General features: G+C 48.8%; 2 protein-coding genes and 1 pseudogene across 4 annotated transcripts; 2 read left to right on the top strand and 1 right to left on the bottom strand.

Moving 5' to 3' along the window:
• Window positions 1–21: 21 nt before the first annotated feature.
• ITPA (inosine triphosphatase) lies at window positions 22–9,490 on the bottom strand. Of its 3 annotated transcripts, none has more exons than XM_036229597.1 (8): window positions 9,361–9,490; window positions 7,057–7,114; window positions 6,901–6,965; window positions 6,233–6,306; window positions 5,349–5,380; window positions 4,511–4,626; window positions 1,723–1,799; window positions 22–526 (listed from the first exon to the last, which is right to left on the bottom strand). In XM_036229597.1, the coding sequence occupies exons 1-8, from the start codon at window positions 9,424–9,426 to the stop codon at window positions 415–417; spliced, it is 600 nt and encodes a 199-aa protein (XP_036085490.1). In that variant the 5' UTR covers window positions 9,427–9,490; the 3' UTR covers window positions 22–414. The 3 variants fall into 3 exon arrangements, with proteins under 3 accessions (XP_036085490.1, XP_015997148.1, XP_015996915.1); XM_016141662.2 differs by lacking the exon at window positions 9,361–9,490 and adding an exon at window positions 9,185–9,316; XM_016141429.2 differs by lacking the exon at window positions 9,361–9,490 and adding an exon at window positions 7,229–9,151.
• On the top strand, window positions 3,122–3,240 carry LOC118610266 (annotated as a pseudogene).
• A 3,339-nt stretch (window positions 9,491–12,829) lies between the features above and the next one.
• On the top strand, window positions 12,830–23,035 carry DDRGK1 (DDRGK domain containing 1). Its single transcript, XM_016141320.2, has 9 exons — window positions 12,830–12,988; window positions 14,153–14,359; window positions 15,613–15,725; window positions 15,962–16,063; window positions 18,695–18,817; window positions 19,163–19,201; window positions 21,758–21,814; window positions 22,364–22,412; window positions 22,735–23,035. The coding sequence occupies exons 1-9, from the start codon at window positions 12,898–12,900 to the stop codon at window positions 22,899–22,901; spliced, it is 948 nt and encodes a 315-aa protein (XP_015996806.2). The 5' UTR covers window positions 12,830–12,897; the 3' UTR covers window positions 22,902–23,035.
• The last annotated feature ends 1,132 nt before the right edge of the window (window positions 23,036–24,167 follow it).

Here is a 24,167-nt window from a genome sequence, read left to right as displayed (position 1 = left end):
GAGACAGACACCTGCCCAGGGTAGGTTTCAAAGCAGATACATCTAGTTTATTTTGGAGTACCTTCCAGAACTTTTATTGGCCGTATTTTAAAACGCTAAGATGGTTTGTGTGGTTCTTTCCCAAATCCTCAGTCCTGCCAAGGCTAGTTTAATACCCAAGGTCCTTTCAAGATCCCAGGCCTGGAGGCTACAGGAGAGACCACCAAATCCTCAAGGGCAAGAGAATGGTGTCCTTTACCCAAAGTTTCTCTAAAAAGAGCCAGCTGCTCCTCCAGACCTGTGAGGCTGGTCTGGTGAGGCTGTCAACTCTAGACACTCCCAGGAAGTGGTAACACTGAACTGACGTCCTTGGAGGGCTGCCTGCCCGAAGGGGGAAGTTTCAGGCTAGCCCTCCCCAGATTCCTGGCCAGCGCACTAATCAGCAGCCCCAGGGGGAGTCAGGCTGCCAAAGTATTCCTGCAGCTCATGCAGGGCCCGGAAACGATGAGAGATGGCATTCTTCTCAGCTTTGGGCATTTCTGCATACCTAAAAGGCAATAGCAGCAGCTCAGAGAAGAGGGAACCCAGATCAAAGAGGTTGTGCACCCCCACTCCATCCCAGAGCCCAAAGCTCAAGAAGTCCCCAGGAAAGGGTAGCGGGGATACCAGCTCCTGGCAGCCAGAATTAATTTCTTAAAAATCAATTAATTTTAACTGTCCCTACAGGTAGAAACCCATATTGAAGGATATTAAACTTGCTCCAGTGTATCCAAAATAACTAAGGGAAGCCAGGAATAGGAGGACAAGCTGCGTGTTTGATCAGCTTTGTCATCTGTTGACAGAAAGCAGTAGGGCCTGACAGAGCAAATGCAGCAGACTCCCCTAATACACTGTGGAGAAACGACATGGGACAGATAGTGGCCTGTATCCCATGCCAGGACTCCAGTGAAGTGAGACTCCCACACCTCAGTGGTGGGCTTCGGATCCAGTACGTGGCCACTAACCACATATGGCCATTTAAATTTAAATTGATCATAACTTAATAAAAAGAATTTAAGTTCCTCAGTTGCCCTAACCGCATTTTAAATGCTCCACAGCCACATGTGGCTTATTGCTCCAGATTGGGCAGCACAGATGTAGAACATTTCTGTCATCATAGAGCATTCTTGGACAGTGATCTTTCATGTTGTCCTCAGCTCTGTCCAGCTATTGTGAGGCCTCAGGCCACACTCCCTAAGGGTCTCTCTGGCTTGGAAAACCTGACTCCAGTAATGGTCAACATGTTCTGTGTAAATGTGTGTGTGTGTGGGGGGGGGGTTAGTGTGAAATACTGATAACACTTGGCACTGTGGGGGTTTAATGTGGTACCCACTAAAGGCTACAAAAGTGTTAGCATTTTCCCAAATTAGATGGGGGAGTGGGAAGATCATCCCACAAAACTATCAGGTATATACATGACAAGCCAAGGTCAGAGAGGGGAAGCCACTGAAGTCATATAGCTGCTTTGCAGTGAGCTGGAACCCAAGCCCAAGACTCCCAGCTACACCTGGCTGCCTCCCCCACTGTGGACTAAGCCACCCAGATTCCTTGCGTCCACCCCCACTGAGCTGCATTCAGCTGCAACAGCACCCTCAGAGCCTGCCTCCACCTGTATTCTCATGCCTGGACTTGAGCAAGGTGCTGACCCAGTGCAGACCACAGCTAGCCCAACCCCACACTCCAGGAAGAAACTGGGTTCCTTACGTCTGCTCATATCCATCAGGCTGAAAGCAAGGGTCCCAGCCAAAGTCTCGGCAGCCTCGGGGTACCACAATCTGGCCCTGTCAGAAGAAAGGAGAACAGGTGTGTCACTGAGCTTGGAGAACAGTGGCCAGTTTAAGTTTAGTTTATGAATTTGGTTAAACCCTATTTACTCAAAATATGGCTTCAAGGGGTCCACAGTGCCTGCAAACGTTTGCTAAACACAAACAAAATGCACAGCAGGACAGCTTTCCCCTCCCATATGAAGGAACCATATACTAGATATCCCTGGGGTCACCCTCCATCTCTATACTTTTGACAAAGTGTGACCTACTGAAAAGTCAATTGTGAGAAACTGACAGAAAACATTTTCTGCTAATAGGAAGTTGAGGGCCCTGAGCTTTGCAGACAAAGCCCTATGTCTGCTACTATTACTGCATTTCTCAAAATGCAAGGGAGAGTCTAACAATTACATGAAATAACGTACTAGAAATTACTTAGCACAATGTTCAACATACAAACGAGTACAAAAAATACTGGCTGTGACAGGCAAATTCCAATAGGAAAATGTTACAAAGAGAACCAACTGTAGTCCACTGTCATGAAATGTTCTGTTGCCATGAAAGCAAAAAGGGGGGAAAAAAAGAGAAGAAAAAGAAAAACAAAAGCTAATTTAAAAAATGTAGGAGAGGGAGCAGAGGGTGGGGATTAGCCACACAAATGCCAAGTCATTCAGACCAAAGGCAAATTCTGCTCTGCTAGTAGGGAGCTGTGTGACTGAGACCAGTTACTAAACTACTCTGAGCCACATCCACAAAATACATTTTTTGAACACCCACAGTGAGGTAAGTAGTGTTTTCAGCACTGGGGTCACAGTAGGCCTCACCCTGCCCTCGGAATAAATCTCTTAACAACACAGGCATCAAACCAGTAAATAAATTAATGATTACCAAACACAAAGTATCTTAAAAGGAATAAACAGAATAAAGGGGGCTGGCCTCAAAAACAGGATGGGGAGCTCAGAGAAGGCCTCAGGGAGGGGACACTGACTGCACAAGGGGCTGGGGCAAGAACATTCCAGGTGCAGGATACAGCTGGTGCCAAGGCCCTGAGATGGGGAAGGGTGTGGCATGTGTGTTCCTGAAAAAACAATGTGGTTGGGTTCAGAGAGCTCAGGTAAGAACAGAACGTGAAGAAATAGAGCCGCCTTGGGTAAAGTGGGGGCTAGGAAACAACAAAGTGTGTCAAGTGTCTAAAGCTGAGGAGACAATGGGGAAAAGTGGGGACTGTGGTGACCAGGCCCTATCAATAGGGCCTGTAGTTGTTCAAACTTCTGATTTTTGAGAGAACATTTCTGTGAAAGTAGCAGACGGCTGCAACTCATTTTAAAAAGTTTAAGCAGGCCTACAGCCATGCCACTCTGAACATGTCTGATCCTGTCTGATCTTGGAAGCTAAGCAGGGTCAGGCCTGGTTAGTACTTGGATGGGGGACCACCTAAGAAGACCAGGTGCTGTAGGTATTAAGAAAAATAAAAATAAAAATAAAAGTTTAACCAGGCAATTATGAGCCAGCAAATCCACTTCTGGGTATATATCCAAAAGAACTGAAAACAGGATTTCAAGGAAATATTTGCACATCCGTGCTCATAGAAGCATTACTTACAAAGCCAAAATGTAGAAGCCATCTAAATGCCTATCAGTGGATATACGGATAAAGAAATGTAGCACATACATACAATGGAATATTATTCAGCCTTAAAGACTAATGAAATTCTATCATATGCTAAACATGGATGATCCTTGAGGCTACTATAGTAGGTAAAATATATAAAGTGTCTGAGTTGTCAAATTCTTAGAAACAGAAAGCAGAATAGTGGTCACCAGGCACTAGGAAAAAGGGGGAAGGGGAATTGTCTTATGGATATAGTTTCAATTTTGTAAAATGAAAAGTTCTAGAGATTTGTTGCACAACAGTGTGTATATAGTTAACACTACTATACTTCACACTTAAAAATGATGAAGATGATGATTTTTATGTGTTTTTGTTTGTTTATTTGTTTTACCACACACACACACGAAATCTAACTAGGCAGGGAAACACATCTGTGGTCAACCACTGGTGGAGCCTCTGGGGTGGGGCTTTGTAGGCTACAGTGAACCTGGATTGTATCCTGAGCAAAAAGGGAAAAAGCAGGAGTGGGTGATGTGCCAGAAGGTGTACTCCTGCCACAAGGAGGGAATGGATGGGCTGGGGAAGGAGGGTAGACCGGCCCAGAGGGTGGTGTGGACCCTGTGAGAAGCAGCTGAACTTAAGAGAATGAAAGGTAGGTGTGAGGTACTGAAGGGCAGCTCGGGAACAAATGAGTTGGGGGAAGAAGTAACATTCTATCTGAGCATGAAAAGTTGGAAAGACTGTAAGATATTCCAGGGAAGCTATAGCCTTAGCAGCTGGATAAGAAGATTCAATTTTGGAGAAATCTGGGCTGTAGTTACAGCTCTGGGAGTTGTCCCCTTCAGTTTCTACATCTGCTTCACAAGAAGGTATACTACACAGAGCTCTTGGTGTCCCAGGCCTCAACAGTTGGGAGGCATCACGAGTTTCCCTGAAACACCAGCCTCAGGTGTCAAACAGATTTCAGGATTTATAGCACTTCTAGTTGTGCCCAGGGGCGAGTCTGGTCAAAGCCCTGGGAACTAACTCTCCCCCTCCCCACTACCTAGATCCTGGGTCAGCAGCTCAGGTCGCTGCGCCCTCTGGTGGCAGGCAGGGGAACCAGCGTGGGTACGCACCGAGGTCCGGCCCCTGAACAGGCGCACAGGCTCACTTGCATCCCCACTGCTGAGTGCGAATGTGCAGAGTGCATAGGCTGACTTGTCCTCAAACCCTGCCAGGAGTTGATGGAGACCTGTGGGAAGGTGCAGGCAAAGCTCAGCACAGTCTGTGCTGGCCAGTCCCCAGCCCTCACTCCCCACTCCAAGGCCCTGGGTTAAAGAGGATGTGCTAAATTGGGGGGTTTATACATATTATTTGATAGGCTTTGTGCTGATAACCCTGGAAGTTGGCTGATGGGGACATGGGGTTCATTATTCTATTGTGTTATTGTATGTGCTTGAAATGCTCATTAATATAAAATGTTTTTAAGAGCACCTAAAGAGGGAACATTTTGGCCTGTGACTACGGGTGACAAGGTATGGCACTACTGGGGCCCAGGAGGGGCAGCCCCCCAAACTCCAAGCCAGGCCCTGGCTGAGGCAAGGACAGGAAAGCAGTCATGACGTAAGGCGTCCTTTCAGTCAAAATCAACTACAGTCCCTTTGTCCCTCAAACTCACAGCTCTCACCATCCCCTCCCATTCATTTTTCCACATCTCAATGCTCCCTGGGGCCAGGTGTCTAGGAAAGTGTAAGCTGCAGGTTACAGATGGGAAAATTGGGGTGAACAGAGGTTTCATGGTAGGCGTTGGAATCTGAGAATCCTGATTACTAGTTGGGGCCTCTCCCTTAGACAGGGACTCCATGGTGGGAACTGGAACCTGAGGTTTCTGATTACTAGTTAGGGCCTTCTCCTAGACCACCTCCAATTCTCAATTCCCAACAAATCGAAAGAAAGAAATAAAGGGGATAATACCTTCAGGCTTTAACTTCTCCAGAAACCACTTTCTGCAAGGCAAATAAAGACAAGTCAAACAACAGAAGTTATTGGATCTTCCGACCACCTTTTTTTGGGCTGCACCCCCCAGGGATTAGAGCCCTGGACCAGCCAAGGGGATATGATAAAGAATGTCTCAATGTCAAAATGAATAGAAATCATCCAATAGGAAAAAGGAAATGGAGGCAAACAGGCAATGCACAGAAGAATCAATAATTCAATGAAGGCCTCAACCTAACTGGTAATTAGGGAAATACCAATTAACACTGTATGTGATAACATTTCACACTCTCCATATTGCAAAATATTAAAAAGTCATAACACTCAGTGCTGGTGAGGATATGGAGCAATGTATACTGAAAGCGTAAGTGTATACGAGTGCTACTACTGTCTTGGCAAACAAATTGGCAATCCAAAAGTTAAAGATATACATATCTAAGACCCAGCAATAGCACTGCTGTGCATTTTCCCTCCACCCTAGGAGGGGGCATTCAAATTGGGGTATTTGTATCCTAGAGATACACGAAGACTTTCTGAGGGGGTCTAGGACACTAGATAGTTTTAAGGAAATCTATTTTCAGATCTTAATTTATTTCCTCTTTCCTGAAACTGATCTGCCCATGAATGTACCTCTCCAATGGCTGGGTTCCCCCTGCCCATCTCCACTTACACAATCACATTCTCACACTTTATAAAAGAAAGGCATACTTTTCCCAAATCCCTAATCCTTCCTCAGGAAATCTGAAATATCGGTTTCGATGCCAAGGTAATGAATGACTCTCGCTATTAATTACATAACCAATTATTCCCAAGTTCAGGTGGTTTTGTGAGAAGGGCCCTGCAAGGGGGTGGGGAGCACTCACATATAGGGGCCAGGGAGGCCTCCGAGGGCATTGAAGCACAGGCAGGTGTCCTCCACCAGTACAGGTCCTTGCACCTGAAACATAAGGAAATATAGCCCTGAGACCTGCCACCAACAGGCCCTGCCGCAGCCCTGAATTCTCCAGCTACCAAGGTTTGGGCTAGGCCCACAGCTAATTGGGATCTGCAGCAGCAACTGCAGGTAGAGGTGCATCTGCTACAAAGAACAGCCCTTGTTAATCTCTTATTTTCATTTTAAAGATAGGGACACCAAAGCCTTGGCAGGTTGTAAAGCCTGCTCCAGGCATAGCACAGGAGAGCTGGAATTCATACTCAAGCAATCCGATCCTTCAGAGAGTGCTTTTTCAGCCCCATAGATACGAGTGCTGGAGTGGGTATGTGTGGGGAGATGTAGGAGAGGAAATTTATGTATCTGAGTATTGGGGAGAATTACGTGTGTGATGGTCTAGGGGGATACTGTGCAGTAAAGGCTGAGAAAGAAAGGCAGTATTCTAAGGCCAACTGACCCCAGACTAGCTAGGCCTGGGCAGGTCCTTGAAGTCACAACCAACTATGCTCACTCTATGGTTCTCCATGCATCCCTAGCAGGCACGAATCCCAAGCCATCAGGACAAGTGAAGTGAGTAGAGGACACGTGCAGAGCAAGCACCTGGCGAGCTGCCTCCCGACACTTCTGTATGGAAATTTCGTCAGGCTCTCCCTGGTACTCCGGAACTTATTGGGAAACAGACATACAGAGAGTCAGATCACAAGACGACAGAGAAATCAAACCATCTTTTAAAAATAAAACAAAAGAGAGACATACGGTCAATTTTCTGTGCCACCAAAGTACATGGAAACTTATCTCCTAGAATCTGAATGACCTGTTCCAAAATGAAAGAACATTTATCACCATTTGTTAATGATTCCCCATTACCACACAGCTGTCATCCACCATTCTCAACAGGTAACTCTCCTGCCAGTTCACTAAGGCTTACCAAGTCAGGCCCATGAGCCTCACTCCAGCCTTCATGGTCCAGCCCAGCAGATCTCTGTTCATGCTCCCTCATCTCTCTCTTACTTCAGGTCTCTGTTCATGCTAATTGCCCATCCAGAACACCCTTTTCCTTTCTCAATGCTCCCAGAAACCCTACCTATCATCCTAGGTCAGTAATTTTCTATTAGGTGTTAACCGGAATCTAGGAGACCTGTGAACTTGTATGAAAAAATACCCCTAGCTGAAATTTAGCATCCCTTTCAACTGTGAATACAGAAAACAAACCAAACTAGCATTAGCAATTCTCGTACCCTTTAACCCTATTAAAATCAGATGTTGTCATATCCCCTTACAATTATAGCTAATATCTCAAAATATCATTTACAATCTTCATTATGTTAAAATTATGATAATTATACATACTGCTAGATTGGATCCTTTAATATATTAAAGTAGATGTAACTGATGATAAATATCTGCAATTTTTAAAACTCTTCTATCTGCAGTATTTAGAGAATTGTACTTCAATAGATTTCTTTTGTAATTCCATTATTTTATTTTGTATATTTAAAACTATTTTCCTGAGAAAGAGTCCATAGGCTTCATCAGTCTGCCAATGAGGTACCATGAGATGATGAAGAGTTAAGACTCCCTGTTCTAGCCCAGCTTCAAGTCCACTTCTTCTAGTGAACCTCCTCTACCCACTCCAGCCCCTTCTTTTAAATGTGAGAGCGCCATGTTCTCAGCTAGAGGCTGAAACAGCTTTGGAGTCACCGCCATCCTGCATGGGGCTCTGTTCAGGGTGGAGCTACCCATCTGTCTGCTTAACTGGTCTGGTCTCAGGATCTCAAACCTTTTATCAGCATAGGGCTCTGACTCCTGAAAAGATCACCCTGTCCTGGCACAGGGATACCATCAGCCCCTTTGCTGTGGACAAATGAAGGGTCTCCAAATGACTGCACCCCACTGGTCTGCCTCAGACCTACCTAGTGGGCATCAACCTGATTCCCCACATAGGACCCTGCTTGGCCACAGCTGACGGAGTAGGGAAAACCCTTGAGCCAAGCAAGACCAATCAGGGATAGTGTCTGGCAGAAGCCTCATTGCCTCCTTCACTAGGTGAAAAGGAAGCAAAGACCCAAACAGGAAAAGGGATGATCATCCAGCGAGAACTGCAAGGACAAGACTGCCCCTCGAGAGACTTCTCAATTCTGGTGGGGAACCATTACATTATACTTCCACGTGAGTCACCTGGTGGTTTATGTGAGCTCCCTGATATCGCTATTATTTGCAGCCAAAGACGTTCCAACAATCCTCAGAATCCTCTTACAGGTAGCCACAAAGACCCTGTAGGTAGCAACAGGATACACTACAGCACAGGCCCCCGACCAGTACGGGTTGTAGCCTGTTAGGAACCAGGCTGCACAACATGAGGTGGGCAGCTGGTGAGCTAGTGAAGTTTCATCTGTATTTGCAGCCACTCTCCAGTTCTAGCATCACAGCCTTAGCTCCATCTCAGATGATCAGGCATTAGATTCTCATAGGAGCACTGGTTCCTGGCGCCAAAAAGGCTGGGAAACACTGCACTACAGGATCCACTGCCTGCCTCCTTCACCCCCCCTCTCATCATCCCCATTTCACAGAAGTGAAAAGAGGATGGGAGAGGCTGACGACATTTTGGACCATGGTGGAAAGTGGATGGCTCAGTTTAGGTGCCCGTCCCACGCCCTGTCTGGCCCCTGCCACCCCCGGCCAGCAGCACGATCTGGATGAGCTCTAGTAGGATGTTGGAAATCCTGGTTTGGGGTCTAGCTCAATAAGTGACCTCTGGATAGGTACTAAGGACTCCACCACTCTAGCTTCCACAGCCCCTGAGCTCACAAGCCCTGTGCCGGGGGCAGCCCCACTCTGCACACGCGGTCGTCCCACCCCGCGCGGTCCAATCCCTTCCACAAACCTGGCTACGACCCATCCCTCGAGGTCCAACTCTCCGTTTCCCCCTCCGCGCCTCCTCCCGCGTGCTTCCTTACTCCTGGAAGCTCCTTCTCAGCCCTATCTCAGCCAGCCTGGCCACGTGCCATCCCCTCCCCACTATAGCCACCTCCTGGCCGGCCTCCCACATCCTCCCAGCACCTCCTCCAGTTTCTTGGCGTTCCCCGTGACAAACACAATCTTCTTCCCAGCCAAGGATGCAGCCATGGCGATCCCGGTTTACTGCGCAGGCGTACCGGAAGTCTCTCTACCTCAGTTGTAGGCATTTCCGGATGGCGGCGGAAGGAGCGGGTTGGCTTCCGCCCTGTGATCCTGGGAAGGTAAATTTGAGATTCCTTTTTGAAGCAGCTACAACTTAACGGCCTTAGGGGCGAAAAGGCCTCCCTGGGCGCCTGGAATCCTTCCTCAGAACGCCGGGGACCGAAGTGCCTTTTTTCCAAATGAGCATATATCTTGGGGCACCGGACGCTGGAAGAAATGAAAATGGCGCGGCCCCTCTGCGCCTGAATACGGCGGTCTTCCTGAGAGTGGAGGTTGAGTGCCCCGAAACCAGTCTCTTCCACCAAGGGACGACGTCTTCAAGGACCAGAAGAGACTATTCCAACTATCTGCCCCACCCCCGCTTTCGCCCCTCCCTGGAACGGGCATCGTGGGAAGCAAAGACACCCTCGTCCCCTACCCCGAGGCCGGTGATGAGCGGACACCAACGAGGCTGTCTCTCATAACTTTCCTTCAGGGCAAGGGCTCCCAGACCCAGGTATTATCCAGACCTCACCTTCGGCCCCGCTCCTTTAGCTCCTTTTTGCCCACCAGCTCAGAATTACTTGACTGAATTTAAATTTGGCATAGCTTAAAGCAAGACGGGGTTTTCACCCATCTCCCAGACTTGGGACTTATGTATTTTGATTCCCTCATCCTTCCAGCCTTTCAAATTCATAATCTCTTCTCCGTACCCACCGCCTCAGCCAGATCTTTGCATCCCGAACACAGCAAAGAGTAGAATGTGCTCCCAAAAGACCCTGGGCGACAGGCCTTTACCCACGGCTGACTCCCCCATTGGTTAAGTCACCTGGCTCCCTCCTCTAGGGACTCTATAACCAAAGGTTAACAGCAAGGGCAGATTAAGGGGCAGCACTATTGGTAAGACCTCTGTCAAAGGAGTATCAGTACTCTGGAGGTCTGTCAGTGCTTAAATGAGTTATTTTGCCTAATGTTAATGACCTCCGATCTCGAATTTTTTTTAGACCCCAGAATTTACCCTAGGGAATTTAAAAAATTTCGTGCTCTCTAAAAACTTTGCTTAATGACCACAGCGGGAGTTTTGCACAGGCCAAAAGTCATCACTGTGTCCTTGGGCAGGTCCTGAAGTTTGTGGGTCAGTACCCTTTCCACAATGAGATTTGTGAGGCTTTTGGGAATTGATTTGGGAAGGAGTTGGTTATATTCAGGGAGTGGTAGCCTTCCCTCTATATCATCTGTCTTCCTTCATGAAGTTATAGGAATCCCCAAGGATGTGGAAGGGCAGAGGGGATTTCTTTCATCAAAGCTGATCTGGCTGTTGAAAGTTTCACCTACATCCTTAGCCTAGGAGGAGCTTGCCAGGGACTGGATACAGGCACCTGGTGTACCACAGACAAACACCATATGCTATGGTTAGTGCAATGACCGCAGGAGCCCTGGGTGCTGAGAGAAGCACCTAGGTTGGGGAGGCTAGTTAGTTAAACAGCAAGCTGTGGGACCTCACAAAGGGTTTTAAGCAGGTAGTATTGTGAATAGATATTCACTTTAGGTAGACCTCACTCTTAAATCTTAAGGCCTTGGAGCCCAAGAGCTTGTGGGGAGGGAGGAGATATGTGAATACCCACAGTTACATGCAAAAGTTTGTGTGATCTTTAGTCAGAACCTTTAGTTGCAAGTGACAACAATCCTCTTAGGCAGCAACAAAACAAAAACATGTATTGATTGGTTTGCTTAACCGATAAGTCAACCTGTAAAGAGAGTGTCAAGTTCTCAGTTGTCTGAACAGAAAGGAAAGAGATTGCATCATTCATTCATTAAATAGACTATGCTAGAATTAAAATCGTGAATTTTGAACCCCTTGAGCAAGAATATGACTGGAGTCTCTTTGAAATTGCACTCTCAATTGTGGGGGGACCCAGTTAAGCAAAGGATGATGATTCTTGTCCTCAGAGGAGCTTGTCAGGTCCTATCATTTCTACCTGTAGACTAGTTCTTGAAATTCTGCCTCTGAAACTGGTCTCCCCCTTTCCATTCACACTGCTACTGTCACAAATGCAGACCTATTTTGTTCCTGGACCAGAGCAGCAGCTGTCTCACTGTTGCTCTTCCTGCCATCTTCTACCTGCTTCAGCCTGCCTGTAAACCTTAAGAGACATGTATAGAGCTCAGGACTCAGAACCCGAAAACTGCAAATGAAAATAATAAAAATGATATAATCTGTTTGAGGCAACAAGGAAGAGTTATCTCTAATGACAGTTTGTTTTGCTTTTCCAGACAACTTTTTGTGCAAATCACACACAAAAATGTATGAAGTCTTAATTTTTACTTTTTAATAAAACTTTATTTTTAAAATTTCAAACCTATACAAAAATGTCAAACTTACAAAAGAGTAGTAGAATGAACACCTATGTACCCATCACCCAACTTTAACAGTTATTAACATTTGCTGTTTTTAATCTCATCCTGCCCTTTTACTTGTTTATAAATTTAAAAATGTAAATTATGAAATATTTCAAACTTACAGAAAATAATAAAATAGATGTTCAAGTTCCCACAATTCCAATGTGGTATTTAGTGCTTTTAAAACATACATAAATGTTGTTGCTCTATATATAAACATAATCATTTGCAATAATTTCCATGTAACAGACATTAAGGTGTTAACATGTCATATTTTTTTGAATCTTCTCCCACACACCAACCATTGGTCCTGGATCTTTATGTTATCCAACACACAAAGCTTCATACTATTGTAATAGTAAATTCCCAGTAGTTATTTGCTTCTTTAAACATCTCGAGTTTACATCCTGTCTCCAGTTTTTAAAATAGAGTCTTAAGAATTAAAGAGGAATTTTAATTCCTTGTTCGTATTTAATTTCCAAGAGCTCATTATGGAAAACTGGATCGCTAACTTTGCATAACCTAGTAAAGCTAATTTTATTTCAAAATATAAAATTGCAGGTCTGAGTACAAAACTGTATCACAACTTAAATAGAAAAGTTAGTCTCTCCCCCTCACCCTTTCAACGAAATCAAATGTCACAGATACGGGCAAAGTTCTGCTCTTATTCTCATCCATCCTCTTCCCTCGCTAAAGGTAACGGCTATGAAGTTTGTGTGTATCATTCCCAAGCATCTTTTTGTACTTTTTCCACATAGTATATTTCTATGTGGTATTGTTTAGTAATTTTAAAATACGGAAATGTTGCCACATTGCGCATAATCTTTCACAATAATTTCCGCTTAATATTATGTTTTTACGTCTCTAAATTCATTTTAAAATAAAAAAATATACGTGAGGTTTGCAGCCTGGGCGGGGCCCCGAGTGGGGGGCGGAGTCTAGAATGGGAAACGGGAGGGGTCACATGGGCGTTGGGCGGGACTTGGGAGATCACGGGCCTCGGCGTTGACGCGCCGGTCCCGCTTGGAAGCCGTCGTCATGGTGGCTCCCGTGGTGTATCTGGTGGCGGCGGCTCTGCTTGTCGGCCTTATCTTCTTCCTGACTCGCAGACGGGGCCGGGAGGCAGCAGGTAGGAGATGCCGCCGCGCCATGGCCCGTGGGGCTGCGTTCTCTGGCCTCCTGAGCCTTAGTAGGCTGTCGCACCGCTGCTCTTGCGCATGCGCCGTCACGCCTAGCTGGGCTGACGCGGATCTAGTCTTCCAGCAGCGCTCACCGTGCGTGGGGCTGCTCACCGGTGCGCGACAGGGTACCGCCGGGGAGCCGCAGTGAGAGAACCTGTGGACTGGATGGCAGTGTCCTTACACCTTTCTCCTGGCCCCACAAGACAGCCTCGCTTCATCCCTATGTTCGCACCCTAGCACTCCAGACCGCCAGACCCAGATGGTCTAGGCCCTGGCGGACACACACTGCCATCCCTCATTGAGGCAATTCCCCTTTGCGCCCATTGGAGAGGCTGCGGGCGTTTCCCATCTCTCCCAGGCTGGCCTCAGTGTTTTCTGCCTACCCACGAGCTGGAGAGAGCATGAGACAGCTCCAGGGAATTTCCTGAAGCTCTCTCCTTTCCACTCAAGGAGAGCACCCATGCACCCTTCTCCCTATTGTGCACCCCCACCAGAAGGCCATGTCATCAGTCAGGGCACAGAACAGATATTACCTGTCAGTCATCCTCCCACACTCCCTCATTTCTTGTCAGCATATGGGTTTGTGTATGTCTGTCCCCTCTCTGGGCCCACAAGCTGCTTCAGAGCACCTGCATACTCTAAGGACAGGGGAGAGACGCTGAGGTAAGTCAGAAAGCCAACAAATCTTCCTGGGAGGAGAGACTCAGCCCCTCAGGTGTGCTCTCTGGTTGGGATGCCAAGATAAAACCATGGCAGGTGGTGTTAGGCAAGAAATAAATGCAGTCCTGCAGTGGGCATTCACATGAGGACTGGAGAAGTCAGAGTGGGCTTCCTGGAGGAGGTTGAGCTTCATCTCTCTCGTGCAGAGTGGTAATCTCCTGACTGGCCAGCTGGAAAAGTAGGGCCTTGAGGGTGATCTTGTTGCATAGGACTAAGGTGTGGGTCTGGGTTGTAAAGGCCTCGATGGTCTGAGAAATTGAGGCTTTGTACTGTGGGCAGCAGAAGCCCGGATGAAGTTGAGTGGAGGAGAATGAGACTTCCAGTATGCTACTCTCCTGCTATCAGGTGGGTTGGGCTGCTGGACGGCATCATGGTTTCTGTTTTTCCTACAGCTGATCAAGAGCCACCGCACAATGAAGAAGGGCCAGTATTAGCAGGCCAAGTGGCCCAGCCTCGATTCCTGGAGTCTGAGGACCCAAGACCTGGGGGTAGGCCTCGGCGCCGCAGAGACCTGGGCAGCCGCCTGCAGGCCCAGCGTCGAGCCCAGCAGGTGGCCTGGTCGGAGACAGATGGGAATGAGGCAGAGGCAGTCATCCAAGGTGAGAGGAGCCCTAGCCTGGAGGGAAAAGGAACCGGGTTAGGCGGTGAGAGGAAGGCCAAAGATGGGTGTAAGAATGGGCTGTGAAGACAGTGCAGGAGGGATGTCTGAGAACCAAAGGATGGGGTGTGGGGAGACTTGAGACCCAGGCTTCAATCCTAGGGGCCAGAAGTTCTGTATCTTGACCCCTCTTCCACTGGGCCAACCCTCTCTTCCTTCATCTTGGCTCTCAGTTCCAAGCAGGAGGGCAAGGGTCTTTAGATTGACCCAGGGAGTTCCTCAGTCCACTCTTTTTATCTCAGCCCCTTTCCTGGTATGGGCACACTTATTCCTTAAGGGCCTCGCCCTAGGGTCAGAGTGCCTGGCCAAGAGCTTCTACAATTACTATAGTGGGGTCATCTGTATCCCAAGAAGAAGAGTTCAAAAATAAGGATGTTCTTTTAACAGTGGCCTCCATATTCTTGATACTGGGAGACCAACAGAGCTCTTAGAATTGTGGGAAAGAATGTCTCCTCTCCAGTGCTTCATAGCTGGCTTGAGCTGGAGGAGGAGGCATTTGGGACTTTTGCCCTTGTATCCTTGGAAATTAGCCCCTTTGGCTCAAAAACAAGGCTCTCTGTTGCATCTTCCCTCCTGTTTCAGATGTGGGATCAGGCATCCCTGCTGCTTAGGAATCAGTGGGTCTTTAACTTTCAGGGTCGTTGGCCCTGGGTAGTCATGAGGTTTGTGCTATCTTTTTACACTGGGTCTGGTGGCTCATAGGGATAACCCAAGCCAAGGGTTGAGCCCAAAACCCTCAGCAGTTCCTGACCATAGAGAGAATGATTTGAGATTTGAGGTGGGCATAAATTTCCCCATGGTGCCATCCTTCCCTGGAGCTTTGGTTCAGAGACAGAAGGCAAAGAACTCTGCAAGCCCAAACAGTCTTGCCTGTGACTTGCAGACACTCAGATATTAGAATCTGGTACCTCCCTTTATGGCTGTGCAACATCTAAAGTTATCATCTGATCCCTTGCCCCATGGCTCTCTCACCCCAATCCTGAATATACCACAACACACACAGCACACACAGCCTTAGAGTATGAATTTCTGCATTCATGGCAGATACCTCTAGAGGGCAGAGCTGGGTAGTGACATTTGCAGGTGGGTGCAAGGGAATCCCCCCCATGAGGACAGAGACAAAGGGTGTGGTGGATCCATCATATCGGTCCTCTCTGGCCGGGACCTGAAGTGTCTTTGTCTGACCATATGCAGCCCAGGAGGAAGAAGACATCGAGAAGCCAGTGGAAAGTCACCTATCAGGGAAAATTGGAGCCAAGAAACTACGGAAGCTGGAGGAGAAACAAGCACGAAAAGCCCAGCGCGAGGCAAGCGGGAGGGGTGGGGTGCAGTTCCGGAAAATGAGAAAGGGCCCTGCCATCCCTGTCCCCTATGGCAGACCTGCCCCTCAAGGCTCTTTGCATGCTGGGCTGGTGCTTGCTGCTTGCCTGGCTTTTTCTACTATAGCCTAGGTCTGCGGCCTGGCCCAGATGTTGCCTGCCCTGGCCTATTTGGGAGGTGGGCAAGCTCTAGCTGGGGTTGGGGACGTGCCTTTCTTTTCCAGGCAGAGGAAGCTGAGCGTGAGGAGCGGAAACGCCTTGAGTCCCAACGTGAGGCAGAATGGAAGAAGGAGGAGGAGCGGCTTCGCCTAGAGGAAAAACAGAAGGTGAGACAGACCACTGATCGTAACTTCTGATACCTGACCAGGCAGCCTTGACTCATGCAGCTCCCCAGTTCCTGCAACCCAGAAGGTGGGCCATGGACCATGCACAGGGGCAAGTCCTGGTTTATTTGGTCCCTGGTCTCTAGACAGTCTGTGTAAAGCTGGTATCGAAAAGCGGAGCCTGAGATGGGAATTTTTCTGCTTACCATGTATCAAACGTACCTGGAGCACCTGAAGAACATTGAGATGGTCAGAGTAGCTAGAGGGTAAGCAAGAAAGGGGTCAAAGAGATAAGGGGCAGGGTCTGGATCCTGAGGGGCTTGAGGCTGTTAAAGGTCTTTGTAATAGATGGTGGATCCTGCCTGAGCCAGGTCCTTTTAGGGGCCTGGCATAGAGGAGATGCTTGGAATGGGGGCCACTGCAGTAAAGGTGGTTATTGAGCATTTGTTTGCCTGATGCTTCCTTCTGAGAACCTGGTGCCCAAGAAGAAGAATATCACAAAAATAGGATGTGATGTAGGACAAGAGTCAGGGCTGCGCCAGCTGGGAAGACCCCATAGCTTGGTGCCGTTGGGCTTTACTGGCTCCGTTATCCCGAGGCACTGGATAGAATTAAAGCCTGGCTGTGAGTGCTGTAGCAAACAAGCCAGAACACAGCAGAGGGGAGGCATTAGCAGGGAGGGTTTTTCACCTTTACGAATATTAATTCTGTCTAATGCATCTTCAGTGTCCTAGGGCTCCTTCTCTGCACTGTTTCCTCTGTTATTGACATCTAATCTTATTGTGGCATATTTCTAATAACCAATATTGATGCATTATTATTAACTAAACCCTACACATTATTCAGATTTGATTAGTTTTCCCCTAATATCCCTTTTTCCACCCAGGATCCCATCTAGGATATCCCATTACTCTTAGTTGTTATGTCTCCTTAGGCTTCTCTGGGTTGTGACAGTTTCTCAGACATTTTTTTGTCTTTGATGATCTTGATAATTTTGGTAGTACTGGCAAGTATTTTGTAGAATGTCCTCAGTTTGTGTTTGGCTGATGCTTTTCTCACAGTTAAACTTGGGTTTTAGATTTCTGCAGGGAAGATCACAGGTGAAGTGCCATCTTCAACACAACATATCAATGATCATGTCAATTTGACATCACTGGCAACGTTAGCCTAGATCACCTGGTTAAGGCGTTTGTCAAATTTCTCCACTGTAATATTATCTGCCCCTTCCCATAGTTGTTCAGAAACAAGTCACTGTGCACGGCCCGCACTTAAGGGGTGGGGACTTATACTCCACCTCCTTGAGAGGAGAGCATCTGCATAAAGTATTTGGAATTCTTTCGTACAGGAAATTTATCTTCTCTATGCATATGTTTAGTTGTTTATATTTACCACATGGTTATATTGTACTTGTGTTATAATCCAATACTATTTTACTTATTTCGTCACTCAGATTGTTCCAACTTTGGCCATTGGGAGCTCTTTCAGTTGGCTCCTGGGTACTTTGACATGCCCTCATTGTTTTGTATTTTGAGCACCTTTTATTTTGGCAGAGCAGGAGGTTCCAGGCTCATCCTGTATATTTTCTGTCCCAACTCGAGCTTCATGTTTTACATGTTTTAAAGAGATATACCTGAGAGTTCTGGGGAATGGGTTGGGTTGGGGAGAGTGCACTAGGTGATAGTGGTGATGGAGCCACTTGGATGAACTGAGAAGCTTTCTGGAAGTCGAAAAAGTGGTAGTTTGGACCTCATTTCTGACCTGGGCACCTGGCCAGATGGCTTTGTGACTCACTGAGCTAGAGACCTAGTAGGAGCACAAGACATATGGGGATTAGGTCACAAGGTCTTTCTGGGATGTATTCAGTTTGAGGTGCCTGTGAGATGGCTCAGTGGGTATGTCACATGGACAGTCATGTGTTTGGGGGGATAGATTTGGGCTGGGATACAACTGTGGCAGTCACTGGCAAGAAGATCTTTGTTGATGCTGTGAGCATGGCGAGGTAGCCAGAGATAGGGTGGAGGACAGGCTGAGTGATGGAGGAGGCAGAAATAATGAGCCAAGGAGCAAGAGAGTCTAGGAGAAAGTGGCATCTTTAACCAAAGGGAGGGAAGAGAAGTTGGTTGGCTCTGCCTAGTACCACTGAGAGGGCAGGGATGTGGGGCCTGGTGGTTGTCGTCCCTTGGATTGGTGGGACGGAGGGCATGGGTGAGACCGAAGCAGGAGTTGTTTTGGAGGAGCTGGGTATGCAGAAGGCAGTTTGGAGTGGGCCGGAGGGGTGGATGGATGGTGAGGAAACGGAGCTTGGATGTTTGTTGACAAAGTTTGGACATGCCAAAAGAAGGAGAAGGAGGAGGTGACTGGAAGATATTGTGGGGTGGGCTCACGACAAGGTGTCAACGAGAAGAGAGTTGAGCAGCATTTATCTGGGAGGTGTCGGAACTGATGAGAAGAGGAGCATCTGCCTGTTGGTCAGCATGGGGGCCAGAGGGATCAGGGTTTCGAAGGAGCTCTGTTCCCAGGAAAGGGCTGGGCTGTGTGCTCTGGTGCCCTGCTGAGGCAGCAGGGACCAGAAACAGGTATGAGGTGGGTACATCGCCCCCAAATACCTGACTCTTGTCTCCTCTGTGTCCACAGGAGGAGGAGGAGAGGAAGGCCCGGGAGGAGCAGGCCCAGCGGGAGCATGAGGAGTACCTAAAACTGAAAGCGGCCTTTGTGGTGGAGGAGGAGGGTGTGGGCGAGACCATGACTGAGGAACAGGTGGGCCCACCACCCCAGGAAACCCTTCCTGCACCCACCAAGGCAGGGCCACCAATCCCAGACAAACAGCTGCATCTCACCTATCTTCCCCAGTCAGGCAGTAAGAGGTGGGTGGGCATGAGAGCCAGCAGGCTCTAGCGGCCAGAGGCCTTACCCTCAGGAGAGGTGGTGCCTCCAAAACCCTCACCATGGGAGGCTGTGCTGCTCACACAGACGGGTGGGTGGCACATGCAGGTGGTTGGGCAGGCACATAGGCAGATGGCATTCAGCTGGGGAGGCGGTTAGATACAGACCTCTGCAGCCCCTTCAAGGGAGACGCTCACCCTGGTTTCTCTGCTCTTCCAGTCCCACAGCTTCCTGACAGAGTTCATCAACTACATTAAGGTAAGAAGTCACAGAACAGAGCCTTGTGTCAGCTCCCTGTCTCACGTGTGCATGTCATGTGAATCTCCTCAAGGCCTGGAGGAAGCAGACCTGAGCAGGGGCTTTTGGCATGTCACCCAGACTCATGCAGGAGTGGGTGGGGGGATCGAGAAGGGCTGAGCTGCTAGGGTCCTGGCGAGGAGAGTTCCTTCTCCTCTACCCCAAAGGTGGAAAAGGACCTGGGTCTTTGTAGGAGGCGGGAGCCTTTGATCGCTTCCTCACGCTCAGGGTTTGACAGTTTCTCTGTTCTTCAGACCCCACGCTCAATGAGTCACTGTGTTTTCAAGTTTCTTCACATGTGTTTTCTGTCAGTTCTGTCACACTGAGGCTCCACTGATTTAAAATAAGCATCCTCAGCCATGTGTTTCTGACCTGGAACTTGGGTCTTTTGTAGGGAACAGGATGCTGTTTCCTATGGAATCTGGGGCGGGGTGGCAGGTGCGTCCCCTTCTGTCTGCAGGCCGCCTGGATGCTGCTCTGAGTTGCATAAGCACAAGCCTGTCCTGCTCTGCTTTGCTGCTAAGCAACTTGTCCTCTCCCACGAAGGATGCGAGAGGTTTTCAAGTGCAGCTCAGAGGTGCAGAGGCGGCTGAGGGAAGGAGTGCAGAGGGAGCGGGGGTGGGGGTGGGGGTGGTACTAGGGGGTGCCAAGGAGCCAGGGCTTGCATAATCCCCCCCACCCCCCAAAAGAGAGCAGAGTTTTGATGCCTCTCAGCAGCGAGGAGCTGGGCTCAGCCTGGGGGCCAGGGGTTCCAGAGAGGAAGAAAGGTCCCTCAGGCTGTGCCTATTCCCCTCCAGTGGAGCTCGTTCTCTACCCTGGCACATGTGAGTGAGGGCTGCAGCCCGAGCTGGAAATCTCTCATACTTCCTTGCTGCTATTTGGAACTTTCTGTCCCCATCTACCAGGTGGGCAGCAGCATGGTCTTGTGCCCCTCCTCCAGGAAGCCCTCTGCCATCAGCTTTGGCTCCCCCTCTCCTCTGCAGGGCTATTCCAGCCCTCTCTTTCAGTGGCTCCGAAGGGGCCATTGTCTGGGGTTTCTCCAAACTCTTCTGGATCTTACAGGTCTTTTCAGCCTGTGTGGCTGATTATCTCAGAGCTGCTGTCTACAGGGGAAAGAAAGACTTCTGAAATTCATCTTACCTGCTTTCCTGGCTCCAAGGGGGTAGGCCCTTTCATCTTAGGCTTTCAGAACCAGTGGCACATTTGCATGTCCAGCATAGTTTATGTGAGGTGTAGGTCTGGCTTGCTCTTGTTGGTCCACTATTCTTTCCAACCACGGCTGGGTTGGTTGGCTTGTTTTTCCAAGCACACTTTTGAACCCAACCTCTCAGACCAGGTCTTCACAGACAATCTAGGATGACTTTAAGTTTCCACTCTGAGCTATCACAGAGGCCAGTGCCCGCCCCCTGATTTGTAGGTATAAGCCAGCTGGCCAGGTCACCTTACCCATCCATCCCCTGACCCAGCTGCTGCTCATTTGCCTTGCTGCTTGCACATTCGATTTGGGATTTTAAATCGTCACATGCCATCTCCAGCTGGGGAGGTGTCACCATGCCACTCTACCCCAAGCTCATTTGCTATGAAAGAATCAATGGAAACATAAAAGACTGCCTTCTCTTAAGTCATATGCTGTCTATTTTGGGGGGGAGGCAAATGCACTTGCCAGCAGTGGACCCTTAGCTCTAGCTCCCTAAAGTTTCTACTGATGGTGTGAGGGGAACACACAAATAACAGCTGGGCATGCAAAACATTGAGGGTGTTAGTGACAGTTATTTTAAGGGTGGGCCCAGTGCGTCAGATGATGTAAAGAGATTGTGAAAGAATTGTGGGGTTTCAGGGTTGTGGGGATCTCCAGGCCAGGGGGCAGTGGGCAAAGGCGATGTGAGACTGAACTGCACTGCCTCTACCAAGACCCCAGCTTATTGGGGCCTTTTATCTGTTCTCTCCTTGTCCACATTCTTGCCTGTCTCCTTGGCCGGGCTGTGAGCTCCAGGGCAGAAGCTATGTCTTGTTCACTAGTGCCTCCCCCACAACATATCAGTGCCCTGTCCTAGCAGATCCTTAGCAAACACAAGTACTGGTGACAGTTTTTTAAAATAGCTTTTGGTGACTGTCACACTCTCCTTTCATTTCTATAGTGCTTCCCCTTCCAACCTGTTCATGATGTTAAAAATATACAGCTGGATGCAGAGGAGAAGGTGGGAGCTGTGCTTGGCTCTCCATGTGTGTGTCTGTCTCAGGGTGTTCCCCAGTCCAGGACAGGGCTGGTAGTAGTTTGAGGCAGATACCTTCTGACAAGCAAGGGAATGAGAGAATTTATGAGTTTGTGTGTCCCTGTACATGGGTAGTTGGGAGAATTTGTGCGTGAGGGAATCAAGGCTTTTTCACAGTGGAATCTGCACAGTGTTTATCCAGCCTCCCAGAACAGATCAGATCACAATACAAACTTTAGAGGGCTCCAGTGCTGAGAGAGATTTGCCCACTCACCCTCTCTTCCATTCCTCCCTCTCTCTATAGCAGTCCAAGGTTGTACTCTTGGAAGACCTGGCTTCCCAGGTGGGCCTACGTACTCAGGTAAGCCCTGAAAGATGGCCCTCTGTGTGGAGTATGGCTACAGGATCTGTGTGGCTGTCAGAGGGGGGCCTGCCCTAAAGATGGAGACTCTAGATGCCCCCTCTGCCCTGCTCCCAACCAGGAGGGAGTAGAGAGTGTGAACCTCTTGGCATTCCAGGAATCCTGCCTTTCTGCTAGGTAGAAGAACAGCCAGGAAGGAAAAGAAGAAAGTCCAAATCCTATCACTCCAGCAGCCTGTGTAACCAAAGCAGCCCAAATTCAGTTACCTTGACAACTCTTGCAAACAGGCCGCACCAGCCTTCATGGCCAGAAGTCACCACCACTCCTCTCCTGGTTGGAAAAGTGCCTATCTTGGGGGTCTTGCAAGGCCCAGGACCAGAGCCCCTTCTCCCCTTGGCTCCTCCAGAGGAGAAACACAGAGCCACATTGGTGGGGGAGGGGCAGCCATGAGAAGGGGAGAAGGTTTGGCTGTGGTCGGGGGGAGGTTGCAGTTGCTTTTTCTGGGGATAGCAGTGCCCATCTCTGTTCTGAGAATTGTTCTCTTTACAGGACACTATAAACCGTATCCAAGACCTGCTGGCTGAGGGGACTCTGACAGGTGAGAGGATGAGAATCAATCAGTACAGGCCTTGGCCTTGGCAAGTGTCTAGTTGCAGGAGGTTGCAGGGGCTTGTTGCAGAGGCAGAATGATAACCAAGAGTGGGGGAAGTGGTATGCAATGAGGGATACTGAACAGGGGGACGCAGTTACAAGGAGGACATGGCTCACCTAGCCAAGATTAGATGCAGCCAGGAAAGGCTAGACAGGCGGGCAGGCCTTGGGGCTTAGAGCCAGTTGACAAGGGGTGAGTGGGAGGGCATTTTCAGGCCAGATGGGGAGAACCCAGAAGGCTAAGCCCCACAACCTGCATGTCCCCACAGGTGTGATTGACGACCGGGGCAAGTTCATCTACATAACCCCGGAGGAACTAGCTGCTGTGGCTAACTTCATCCGACAGCGAGGCCGGGTGTCCATTGCCGAGCTTGCCCAGGCCAGCAACTCCCTCATCACCTGGGGCCAGGAGCCCCCTGCCCAGGCCCCAGCCTGACCTAGCCCTTCCCTCTTGGACTCAGAGCTGGCACAGCCTACCTGACCATACATCTTTATCCCTTCCCACCATCCTGGGGCAGTGATGGAGTGTGGCCAGGCAGTTATAGATTAAAGGCCTGTGAGCACTGCTGAGCTTGGTGTGGCTTGGTATGGCAGAAGGCCTGACCTGGGATCCAAGATGAGCAGGTGAAGACTAAACCTTAGAATATATCCGAAGAGTTGGGGCGGAGTGTCCTATGGAGGCAGATGGAAGTTCAATTCTTATCAAGCATTCATGCAAGACAACATATCAAGCATTTTTACTATGTTCCTTTGTGCCCTGCAAGCCCAGCCCCCAAGGCTTGGATGAAGTCTTTCCATTCCAAGTTTCCTAGAGCAAAAGTGGGAAATCTCTTGGGCCACATCTACCCTTACTGGGGAGGGTGGTCTCACTATTTTTTATATTAATTCAGGAGCCCTAAGGAGGGCTGAGAGCCCTTAGAGCAAGAGTTAATTTAGGGTGGCTCCATAGTGTAGTGGTTAGTATGTCTGCTTTACACGCAGAAGGTCCTGGGTTCACGCCCCAGTTGGAGCCACAGACCCTACCCCGTGTGTACCAGGCCCCCCTGGGGGTGCCAGGCCCTGGTTGCATGCTGCAAGCGTGTGGGAGGCAATGCCCTGCCTCCAGAGATCCAGTTTTTAAGGGGAAATCAGATCTGCGCCAAGGAGAGCCCTAGGGAATATCACCCTTTGGGAGGGGAGGGAGGTCGGGGAGGGTGAAGGGATGGGCCAGCTGCTTGTGAAGCAGGTAGAAGAAAGGGAAGACCTGCTTGAGCTGGATAGAATTGCGTTATGATAAAATTGCCTTATGAAGGGACAATGCTTCATACAGCACATCATATGAATTCAGCTCTACATCCTTGACAAAAAGTCTAAATGGTGTGGATGATTCCACCCACTAGTGGATGTGAGGACCATATGCTTGGGAGTGGGTGTGAGATTGGAGATGTGTGTCTTCTGTAGGGTCAGTCCCTCTAGTTCCTGTGGGCTGTTCATGGCATGAACATCCTGCTGTGATGAGGGTGAGGCATGTGTTTAAATGTGTATTTCTTATGCAAGGTGGTACCTAAACATAAACCACCTACTTCTTCTGATGACTGGTGGTGAAGGAAGCAGCTTTCTGTTCCAGCCCAGGAGAAAATTGGATGGTGAGGGGGAGACAGGATATCAGGCTCCAGAGCGGAGCCTTTCTATGGGTTTGTCAAGGGTGATTTTGACTCATTTG

This window comes from Rousettus aegyptiacus, unplaced genomic scaffold, assembly GCF_014176215.1.
Source record: "Rousettus aegyptiacus isolate mRouAeg1 unplaced genomic scaffold, mRouAeg1.p scaffold_m13_p_12, whole genome shotgun sequence".
Lineage (NCBI taxonomy): Eukaryota > Metazoa > Chordata > Mammalia > Chiroptera > Pteropodidae > Rousettus > Rousettus aegyptiacus.
This window is presented reverse-complemented; position numbering and strand designations above follow the sequence as displayed.

What these genes read in the sequence shown, in the direction of transcription:
- ITPA (XM_016141429.2), bottom strand. Translation starts at nt 7,300, where the DNA reads ATGAGGGAGCATGAACAGAGATCTGCTGGGCTGGACCATGAAGGCTGG. An exon ending in AGGCTCATGGGCCTGACTTG is followed by an intron (nt 7,115 to 7,228) that starts GTAAGCCTTAGT and finishes ATTTTGGAACAG; the next exon opens with GTCATTCAGATTCTAGGAGA. An exon ending in CCTGATGGATATGAGCAGAC is followed by an intron (nt 527 to 1,722) that starts GTAAGGAACCCA and finishes ATTGCCTTTTAG; the next exon opens with GTATGCAGAAATGCCCAAAG.
- DDRGK1 (XM_016141320.2), top strand. Translation starts at nt 12,898, where the DNA reads ATGGTGGCTCCCGTGGTGTATCTGGTGGCGGCGGCTCTGCTTGTCGGC. An exon ending in GGCAGAGGCAGTCATCCAAG is followed by an intron (nt 14,360 to 15,612) that starts GTGAGAGGAGCC and finishes GACCATATGCAG; the next exon opens with CCCAGGAGGAAGAAGACATC. An exon ending in AGGTGGGCCTACGTACTCAG is followed by an intron (nt 21,815 to 22,363) that starts GTAAGCCCTGAA and finishes TTCTCTTTACAG; the next exon opens with GACACTATAAACCGTATCCA.